At 32.9% G+C, this 11,678-nt stretch overlaps 1 protein-coding gene across 1 annotated transcript; it reads left to right on the forward strand.

Moving 5' to 3' along the window:
* The first annotated feature begins 1,715 nt into the window (after positions 1–1,715).
* Positions 1,716–5,484, forward strand: LOC110112152. Its single transcript, XM_020844259.1, has 2 exons — positions 1,716–1,997; positions 5,065–5,484. Exons 1-2 carry the CDS (start codon positions 1,716–1,718, stop codon positions 5,482–5,484), a joined length of 702 nt encoding a protein of 233 aa, XP_020699918.1.
* The last annotated feature ends 6,194 nt before the right edge of the window (positions 5,485–11,678 follow it).

Here is an 11,678-nt window from a genome sequence, read left to right on the forward strand (position 1 = left end):
ACTAACTTGGCGGCAAATAATGCAAATGGTAATTACATTCATACTTCAATCAATGAGTCTTCCTCTCCTCCTTCAGATATTAGTTTTAAATTCAAAAAGAAATCTTCTTAAAAAAGATAAAAACTTTCTTAAGAAGAATGTTTCCTCTGGGTCTAAGCATGTCTTATTCAAAGAACTTCAATCATTGGGACCATTGAAAGAAATACCTAGAAGGAAGACGGTTGAACACAAAGAGAACAATAGTTTGAAAGATTCTTCTTCCTTTTTATCTCACTAATATGAAGAAGGATTCTCAGGTGGATAGCAACAAAGCAGAGTTTTTGTTTTAAGATAGAGCTCATGATATTAAAGTTTGGAATATATTTTCCAAACATTTGAGATTTATTTTTTAATTGTTATTTTATTTTTAGCATGCATTTCTTTTTTCTTAGTTTAATTTGTTATTTTAATTTTTGCCTAATTGTTAATGAGATCTTTACTAATTCTTATTCTCTAACGGATGGGAACTCGGGAATATTAATCAACCCTCGGGTTGTTTTATTCTTTGGTATCCCCTACATCTCAACAGTTTCAAAATAGGGAATAGTGGATTTCATTTCAGTTATAAGAAGTTTAAATTAACAAATTTATCTTTAATAAGTTCCTTTTTTCTTTTGGGAAAAGGAATCAATAGGTTCTTTTTCCTAGATTGTAATAGATTTTCTACATTTTCATTTTAATGCAATTTATGCATTCTCTCAAAAAAAATATTGAGAATGTGATTTTTTATGATAGCAAAATATTATTGTTCTATTAATTTTATTATTTCTCAAAGCATGTACTGGACATTTTCTATTTTTTATGAGTGTGAACTAACATTTCAGGGTAATTACACTCCAGATTTTTGAAGACTTCAAGATAGTATATTAAAATTTCATGTAATAAAGTTTATAAATCTTTATTTTTTATTTTCTTGAGTCCTAGAGTGTGTGATGGTAATTGGTTAACTGTGCACACACATAAAGGGAGAGATTCAAAAATTAAAAATTTAAAACTAATCATACTGTACGACTTCCAATCGTACTGTACAATTTTTCATGTTTTTCCTCCAAAATGTAGTTAATCAAATCATGGCTTTTATTTTTATACTATTCATAATATATGAAGTAAGTTTGTATAGACAACTAAAAGTGTACAAAATCGGGTGTGTTCCAGTTTGTTCCAAAAAAAAAAAATTTCTTAATGTTTGTACTGTACGAAGTTAGTTCATACAGATGAATGATAGTGTACAAAATTGGGATCATCAATATTCATAGTTAATATTATATTCAAGTTTGATTCAATGCTACAATTTTTCATATTTTTCCTCCAAAATGTAGTTAATCAAATCATGGCTTTTATTTTTATACTATTCATACTATATGAAGTAAGTTTGTATAGACAACTAAAAGTGTACAAAATCGGGTGTGTTCCAGTTTGTCCCAAAAAAATTTTTTTGCTTAATGTTTGTACTGTACGAAGTTAGTTCATACAGATGAATGATAGTGTACAAAATTGGGTTTATCAATATTCATAGTTAATATTATATCCAAGTTTGATTCAATGCTAGAGAAGCTAGAGAGAGAAGCTAAAGAAAGAAGGTCTCAAGAATTAGAAAGGATTTACGGGTTTTTCAAATTTGTAATGTTGCTGTTTTTGTGTTTGTTCTGATGTTGGTGGAGGGTCATTGGCCTCTGATGGCCTGTGGTCCTATTGGCATTCGACGATCATCATTAAGAAATTCTTATGCTCTAGCCCATACTTTCTTGTCTTCTCCAACGGTGTTTGGAGACGGGAAAATTGGATTCATTCAAGGGGCAAAAGCTATGGTGAAGGTGGGAAAGCCATTAATCAATAATGAAGTAGTTTTTTTATCATCAAAGAAAAATGATATTGAAGTTATTGTGAAGGTTAGGAATGTGGTAATGGAAGATAATACAAATATTAAAATCAAATTGGGAAACTTTCATTATTATGAGGTGAGTCATTTGTTAATGAGGGAGTCTCTCCTTCTTCAAAGTCAATCTCTGTAAGAAATAATATGGGTAATGATTTGTCTGTGAGTGGAGTCACTAAGAGTTGAATTTTGAGTTTATTGAGCAGGGAGGATTTAGATTAAAAGACAATCAAGTCATTAAGTGAAAATTTATTCAAAGAAGTGTTGCAGAGATTGGCATTGCATACAATCTGATGGAAGTAATTCATTCATATATGGTTAAAGTCTGAGATTTTAATTCAGGAAAATTATGTGGTCATCTTCAAGGTCTTGTTTTTGATCTTCCAAGACTGACTACTAGTGCTCAACAGAATGCTTGGTGTAGGAAAGAAAATATAAAGCTCCTTAATCTGGATTTTGGAGACTGCTTGTCAGAAGATGGTACATCTATTAAACTTTAAATACAAAATGAATTGGATAATTCTAGAAAACTTGAAAAAATCATTAGTGATCAAGTTTTTTGGTGGAAATGTTCCTTTTCCAGTTATCAGTTCTGGGCTTAGAAGACAATGGGCTCCTTATGGTAAATTCCATCTCAAAATGTTGGGTATATATTGGGTTCTTTATTTGTTTTATGTGCAATTTCTGTTAGAATCTATCCTCTCAAATGGACCATGGTTCATTAATGGGTAGATCATTGGAATTGATAGATGGTCGCCAACCTTTTCTCGACCTCCTTAAAGGGCTTGACTGATCCTATTTGGATTAGGATGCCTACCCTACCCTTATAGTGTTGGGATGAAATAAATATTTGCAGAATTGCATCTATGGTCAGAAAACCATATTTGATTGATGGAAACATTTTTCAGTGGGGAAGAAGAGAGTTTGGGAGGATTTGTTTTCGCATTAAGTTTGATGCTCAATTGCCTCTAGGAGTTTGGGTGGAGAGAAGCTCTAGAAAATTCTTTTAGAAGATTGAATATGAGAGAATTCCTAATTTATGTTTCAAATGTGGCAGGATTCATCACTTTAAGAAGGATTGCTTGGATGATAAAAATGAGGTTACTAATGTTTCAAAATAGGTGGAAAGTTCATTAAAGCCAATGGAGGTAGATTGTTCCAAAGCAACAAGTAATTCTATGGTTGATGGCTCCAATGATGATAAAGGAGGTTATTGTCCATGGGTGCACGTTAAATATGGGAAAAGAAGAAATAAAAATATTATTTTTAGGAGGATTAATCCCTATCCAGTGGAGGCTTCAGTGAGAAAGAATACAAACATTTTGGAAGCTAATTCTTTAGGAGGCAATGCTGGTGTAACTAATCGGTGTGGCTAATTCCTTACATGGTGGAACATGGCCATGTAGTAGATGAAGATTCTCTATCACAATATGCATGGCAGACTGTTCAAGCTATGGGAGTAAAAATAATGTGATGAACTTGGATCTAGATTGGCTCAGGAAGTTCTAGATAATTCAAGGGATTCGAACATCAAAGTTGTTATGGAAATCAAAACCTCTGTTACTTCTGTTAATGAAAATAAATTCAATGTTTTAGATGGGTTGGTTGAGGAAGGAGATTATTATCCCAAAGGAAAATGTTGCTACCTCATAGGGTGGCTTGAATGGTACTATTAGAGTGGAAGAAGGAAGATTGAAGATAACTTGGAGGAAATAAATGTAGATTTGGGATGCAAGGAAGATGGTTCTTCTAAAGTTAAGGAAAGTGGCTCCAAGCAACTTAAAGGTTTGGGACCTATTAATTTGCTCCTAGGAGTAGGAGAGTGGATGGTGAGAATAAAGATAAAATGGGGATTTCATCCCCTAATATCCAATAATGTCATCCATAGCATTTTGGAAATGTAGAGGATCTAGAAAGAACAAAGCTTCTCTATATTTGAAACAGGTTGTGAAGGTTCATGGTGTATTTTTTCTTGGTTTGTTGGAAAAAAAAATGTCAAATATTGAAAGGAGGGTTGTAGATTTGTAATTTGGTTCCGATTGGGAATTTTTCCAAGTTTCTTCAGAAGGGTTATATGGGGGCATTCTATTGATATGAAAGTCTAGCATTGCTATTTTTCAAGTTTTGGAATCCTTCCCGCAATTTGTTATTGGTGATTTGGAGGTTCATAATAAAGGGAGGTGAATAATTGCTTCAATATATGGAAATAAGGACGTCTATAAAAGGAGGAGACTTTGGGAGAAGCTTGATTTCTACTCCTCCAAGGATTTTCCTATGGTAATAAGGGGAGATTTTAATTATATACTGTCCAAGGAAGACAAGAGGGGAGGGAAAAGATTTACCTTTTCTCTAAGACCTAAGGAAATGATAACCTTTTTGTCTTGGAATGATTCTCATGAGGTTGGGTACATTGGAACAAAATTCACTTGGTGTAATAACAAATCTGGGGCAGTTCAGATCCTTGAAAGATTGGATAAATGCATTTTGAATTCTGCTACACTAAACACTTCACATCGAATGGTAGTTAGGCATCTAGCTCGTGTTTCTTCATACCACTATCATATCATTTTAAATCTACTTGAATTCTAACCTTTGCTTAAAAGAGTATTCATATTTGAAGATAGTTTGGCTTCAATAAGGCTTCAGCTGTGGTGGTGAGAGGGGTTTGATTGAGAAAAATTGCAGCTAGCTTGCCTAAAATACTAAATTCCAAGATGAAAAAATACTTGAAGGCATTATTTTACTAGAGCAAAGCTAAACATATAAGTTTATTTCAATGGAAGGAGTCCTTGCTGAAGGAAATTGAGGAGCTAAAAACCAAACTAGCTAATGATAGCGAGCTTTCGGAGGAAGATAGTTGGGTTCTTACAGTAAAAGTGGGGGAACCCAATTCAACTCTAGCACGGTTAGATGCATGATGGAGACAAAAGGGCCAAAGTCAAGTGGATGGTGGAGGGTGATTACAATTCAAAATTTTTCCAATAATTTGCTTTGGCAAGAAGAAATTCTAATTACATTGTCAAAATTAAAGATGAGAATGGAGACATGGTGGAAGATCTACATCAAATTGAAGAGGTCTTGGTTCGGTTTTCAAAGATAAATGGAAAGATAGAAATTGTCTTCTTGAATGTTGGCCACACCTATGGAAGATTTTAGATGAAGATGATAGAAATTTGTTGAAAAAAGAATTTTCTATTGAAGAAGTGGATGTTGTGATCAAGCGAAGTGGTAATTACACTGCTACAGGTAGTAATGGTATTACCTACTCTATTATTAAAGCCTATTGGGACTTTTGGAATGCTGTTAATCATTTCTTTGAGACGGCATATATGAATTCAAAGTGGAAAGAGGCTCTTATTCTTCTAATTCCTATGGTGAGCAACTCGTTGGCTCCATCGAATTTTATGCCCATTAGTCTGTTCAACACAGTTTATAAGGTTGCAGCGAAGGTCCATATGAACAGGATGTCTTCAATTACTCCTAGATTGATACCTGAAAAGCAAGTGGCTTTTTTGAAAGGTGGATCCTTATCAGATCATGTGTTGGTAGCACAAGAGATTATTCATTAATTCAGGTACTCTAAGTCCTCCAAAGGTTTTATTTCTCTCAAAATTGATATGGAGCAGGCTTATGACTCAATGGGGTGGCCAACTCTAGTGAAAGACTTGGATTATTTTAGATTCCCATCGAAGTTCTCTAAGCTTATTTTTTAGTGTGTCCAAAGACCAAGATTCTCTATTTTGATTATTGGCAATACCTCCAGTTGGATTAATACTAGAAGTGGCATCCATCAAGGTTTCCCCTTATCTCTATATCTATTTATTCTTTGTTCCCAACTTTTACCTAATGCCTTTAGGTAAAAAGGAGATTCTATTGGAATTTATGTGAGTTCAAATGGGCCAAGGATTTCCCACTTGTTGTATGTAGATGTTGTAATTATATTTTTTGAAGCCAAATTAAAGATAGTTATGGAGATTAAGGCAATTTTGGATAAATTCTTTGGATGGACTGGGCAAAAAATAAATATCGATAAATCCTACTTGCTCTTTGGTAAATCAATAGATAGAAGGAATAAAAAAGCTATCTCTATGATTATGGGGTTCAAAACTGTTAAAGAGTTGTCTTAGATTGGGGAAAAATTTGCTCTTAGAAGTCTAGTAGGAGATGATTACCATTTTATTGTTAATAATACATTAAAGATGATTAACATTTGGGGAGGAAAGATGATTTCTTTCGTTGGTAAAATCATGCTTGTTAAAACTATTCTGCTCTCTTACAGAACATTCCACTGCACCAATTCGTTGATTCCCAATGGTGTTCTTGATGAAGTTGATAAACTTTGTAGAAATTTCATTTGGAATAAAGTGAATGGAAGACATGGAATTCGCTTTGTGAATTCGAATGTAATGTGTTTGCCTTTAAAATTGAGAGGTAGAGCTCTACATTTGTTCTAATAAAGTTGGATCTTTGAGAATTAAGATTGCTTTGAAGTATGTTCAAGAGGAAGACTCATTGCTACATAAGGTGTTTTATCCAAAACATGGAGGCCTGTTTATGGATGACTTGGTGAAGAAGGGTGGTTCTACAACTTGGAAAATCAACTCTGATTGAGGTAAATCTTTAAAACCAATAATTAGATGAATCAATTAAAATTAAATGTCAATAGAAGTATTAAATGACACCTTGGTGATGGACAAAAGCTTAAGTAGATGGCAACCTTTTGTTACTCATGACCTCAGTAACTTCATAGTGGATAAATTCATAGTAGATGGCTACTGGAATGTGGCAGAAATCAGTAAGTAAATGGGGGTCAAACTTGCTAATCTTATAGGTCAAATCCAAATACATTTTGAAATGGAAAAAGATAGGATCGAATTACTTTGGCAAATATTTGGAATGTTTATTTCTGCCCTTGCATTTGAAGCTTCCGTTTAGCAAACTACTCCAATTCAATTCTACAATTAGATTAGAAAGATCAATTTGAACCCACGTGTGGAGGTATTCTGGTGGAGAATTTATAACAATGCTCTTCCTACATATAATTTTTATCTTATAGGAGATTGTAAAGGGAAAATGGATCTCCTAGGAGTTATAATGAAGACTAATATAATGAGTATGTTGTAGTTATGTGTAAAAAACTGCTGGATGTTTTACAACACATTAATAGGTGGGGGCTTGTTATTTTAGCCTTTAAATCACTTGTTGAATGTTGTAATTAGTTCCCCAAATAGAATTCATTTTTGGTAAATTTGTATTGCAATGTGGTGTTCCTTTTAGGGAAATCAAGAAACATTTTGATTCTAAAAGGGAATGAGGATAACTCATTGGCCTTTGTTTCTAATTTTGTGAGCTATGCTTCTATCTCTGCTTTTGGTGCTAGTAGAAACTCGGGTATATGTGTGCTAACCAGTCATCTAGGCTGTCTAATCTGTATTGGCATCCTTCTCCATCTGATTGAATCCAGGTTTATGTTGATGCAGCATTAAATCCATCTTATAAGGATGTAGTGGAGGGGTATTTCATGATCACAAAGAATGGTTTTTTTTTTTGGCTTTTGGTAAGTCTTGTATTCATTAGGTTATTTCTTCATTGGATCATTTTTCTACTCATTCTTTCAAGGAGGTGGTGAAAGATTGGATGTATAAATATAAGGGTATTTTCATAGCATGGGACAATGCTAATATTATCAATTTCTTCAAGAGGCAAAATTAAGTGGTAATCCAAAGTTGGAAGCTCTTCATTCTATCAAAGAATTTAATCATGTAATCTTTAATTGTATAAATAGAAGCTATAATAAGTTAGCAGACTTACATGCTAACTATGCTCTTATTAGCTCTTTTATTTGGGATGAAATTAGTGTGAATAAGGTTCTTCCTTTTTTTATATCTTTTTAATGGAGGAATCCAATGTTTTTAGTTTGTAGTTTGTTTTTCCATCTCATTATTTAATGAAATTTTTTGCATTTTTTTAATGAAATTTTTTTGCATTTTCTTAAAAAAAAAAAAAAAAACATGATTTGTGTTAACCATTAATATTTTATAATATTAGTTCATAAAAATTACTGATAATATATGAAATAAGGTTTGTACCATCTCATACCAGGCAAACACATTTAATTTTGAATTGTTCATACATCACAATGTTAGTTCTTTTTTTTATTTAGAGAAGTAGGAAGCTATATTAAAAAAGACAATAAAAGGGATTACAAACTACCCAGGAGAAGCATCTGATTCCTCCTTTAAAATTTTAACAAAACAAGGAGGAATCTTATCCAAAGAGATGTCTTCCTAAATGAAAGAGCTAAAGATAGCATAGTTAGAAAATAAATCAGCAAACTTATTATTTTCCCTATCTATACAATTAAAAATGACATTATTGAAACTTTTTTTTTTTAAGAAATGCAAAATTGCGTTAATAAAGGAAAGAAATAACAACCTAGTACAAACTAGAACCAAAGAAAAAACTAATGGTTTCTTGATCCAACAGGGAAAGAAACCTTATTGAAAGCCTATTTGTTAAACTAAACTTACCCTAATTGAAATGAGACCCACTACACTATTTCCTATTTTAAAACCCTTGGGGTGGAGGGGATACTAAAAATAAAAAAACCTATTAGGTTGATTAGTATCCAAGAGTTCCCAACCGGTTAAAAATATGACCTAATCTTGATTTGTTAATCAATTAGAATAAGTTTAGAAAACAAATAAGATGCTAAAAAAAAGCAATCTAAACTAAAAAACTTAAGAAAGAAATTACAAGTATTCACCAATAAACAAAAAACTCCTAAGAAAACATCTAAGTGATTCCTTAGGTGCCACTTCCAAAAGCCAAAACCTTGATCCAGAGCAAGTAATCTGAGATACTGTTTGATCCTAATTTGCATCATCAAGTATCTCTCGAGAAGTTCCGTGATGTTGGTACCATTGTAAGAATGAGAAATCATTTAAAGAATGAAAGGGGAGAAACCCCTCTTCTTTATTTTAGAACTGAGATATGCCTTTCTTTTACGAGGATAATCGTCCACCGGTCCTAATGTTTGCAGTTCTTTGAAGAGTTTGTGCTTGGAACTAGAAGAATAATAAATAAAAGAGGTTATCCCTTTGGCTAACATAGGCTTTTTAAAATTTAAATTTACCTCAGAGGTAGGAGTAACAAATTCAGTTTCAATAGCTGCTATATTTCCGTTAAACTCTCCAGCACCGTCTAAATAAACTTCAGTTACACTAGACTCTACATTATAATATGAACGGACATTACCATTGGGTTCAAAAACAGGAAAAGAATTTCTAGCGTTAACAACATCCTCACCATTCGGTTCAGAAACAGGAGTAGAAATTCTAGCATTAACAGCATCCTCTTCAATCATGTATTTGAGCAACTTTGAATTCAAAATTTGAATTAAGAACTTCTATTTTCCTAGCAACAGATGCCGACTCATCTTTAACAACTTCCTTATCTCCATCCAGCATTCGTGCAGGTACAACTTCTGAAATTTGAATTTCTGTTATACCAGCCACAAATGCCGATTTAGCATTTCCAAATTTGTTAACTCCATCTAGGATACATGCTGCAAGTTCTGAATTAGGAACAAGATTATGAATAAACTGATCAGCAATCAATTCATTAGAACAATCCATCGGATTATCTAGAATTTACTAAATTTCATATAGATTCTTCAATTAAAATTTTCTCCACATTAGCATTGTTAACAAAATCTTATTCAACTACCATAATATCATTTTCTTCATGAGATAGAACATTGTATTTATTGGAATCTTCAAGATCCGGAGTAATTTTATTAGATACAATATGAGCAACACTTTCCTTAATTACTTCAGGATTCCCACCTGAATTTATGTTAACATGATTACTCTTAGAGAGAAAATCAGCTTTCTTCACATCAAATAAAGTTTTTTTCCTTCTTCTATTTTTAAACTTTACATGCATCCAAGTCCCATGAGTGTTATTATCAACTTGAAAAGAACCTTTAGCAACTTCATTATCAACCAAATTCAGTGAATTAGGTACATTTGGACCTATAGAATCTTTATGACCAATCCTTCCACATTTGAAACAAATAGATGAAATGTTCTTATATTAAACCTTTGAAAAAATCTCCCATTAGGACCTTCAACCCAAATGCCACAAGGAAGCTTGGAATTTATTTTAATATGAACACAAGCTCTAGCAAATTCCTTTCTTCCCCATCTAAACATGTTGCCATTTAATAATAAAGGAGTTCCAAATCTAGAAACGTTTCTAGTAATATTGGTTTCATCTCAGCAATGTCGAAGAAGATGAGGTTGATGAATCCAAATGGGAGAAGAAATCCCATCCATGGAGATATGGGAGAAGTTACAAGACCATCTATCTAAACCAATGACAAATCCCCCAAAATACCAAGGTCCTCCATTAAGAACCTCTTCCATTGTTTCAAAGGATTGAAAAGAACACAAAAGCCAATCCAAACCAAGAGAGGTTAAATGAAACCCTCCAAATTTAGTCCATTACTTCCTTAATTCAAAAGAGCATATTGAAAGAGGCAAGTTCTTACACAAAATTTTTACCACCAATGAATTTCTCAAAAGTTGAACATTGTCTTTTTCATTTTCCATATCAAGTTAGACAACATTACCATCCTCATTTCCATCAACAACTCCATTAAAAATAATTTTAATATGTGGTTTTTTAATCCACACGTTAGAACTATCCATTCCAGATGAAGAATTACCACCACCAACATCATTCATCAAAGGATAATTATCTTTGTAACCCGAAGAAGAAGCTTCCATATCATTAGGTTTAGGGAGAAAAACCAACCTACTTGAGAATGACTTCTTGTTGAAGTCAGAAATAATTTCTTTACCTTTTCATGTCTCTGGAACTATCTTCTTCTTCAATGATACCAAACATCCCTCTCTGATAATCAGAGAAGAGTTCATAAAATTGCAATAAATGCTGTGATTGAATGAAAATCTATCTTTTGAATCCAATGGAGTTGGAATCGCGGTAGATAATATGTTTGAGGTGTTCCGGTCATCCAAGGATGACCGACCACCTTCTTCCATTTGCAATGTTGGCACCCGAATAATTCTTCAAAAACCTTCCTCTTTTTGTGGACCTTCTCTCTCCTCACTTCGTCAAAACCAGAATAGTTCTCCTCACTGACTGTTTAATATTGAAACTATTTAAAAAAGAGAATTCTACCAATTTTTTCCTTCTTTGTTTGTCATATCATCGAAAAATCTGATGATATTGTAGCTGTCCCCTTCAATGTTGATTCCCTCGAAATCATGCATCAAATCTTTCATAACTTCTCCAATACCTTGAATAGAAAAGAGTTCCAAATGTGATATATCCCAATGAAGACATTTCTTGCCAAACCCTAATAGGAATACTCCCTTGTTGTCTCAAAAAACTCCACTAATTCTTGTTTTATATGAGGGTTGAAGAGAAGCATCAACATAATCCCCAGCGGAGTTGCCAGAAAAACCTTGGTGGGAAAATTTATGTCACCACGCAGATTTTGATTTTCTCCTATTTTGTAATCGAATACTGCATTGAGAATAAAGTACGGTCTCGAGAGGCCGACATAATATTCTACAATGGATTCAATATCAAAATAGGGTTTTAAAAATTAATATTTCCATAATCAAACATAGTTCAAAGAATAACATATCATCTCAAAAGATGAACATTAAATTCTATAGAATATGTTTAAGGATAGAAATACACATTTTTTTTTTAAAGTTTATTCATTCTA

This window comes from Dendrobium catenatum, unplaced genomic scaffold (assembly GCF_001605985.2).
Source record: "Dendrobium catenatum unplaced genomic scaffold, ASM160598v2 fragScaff_scaffold_989, whole genome shotgun sequence".
In the NCBI taxonomy this organism is placed as follows: Eukaryota; Viridiplantae; Streptophyta; class Magnoliopsida; order Asparagales; family Orchidaceae; genus Dendrobium; species Dendrobium catenatum.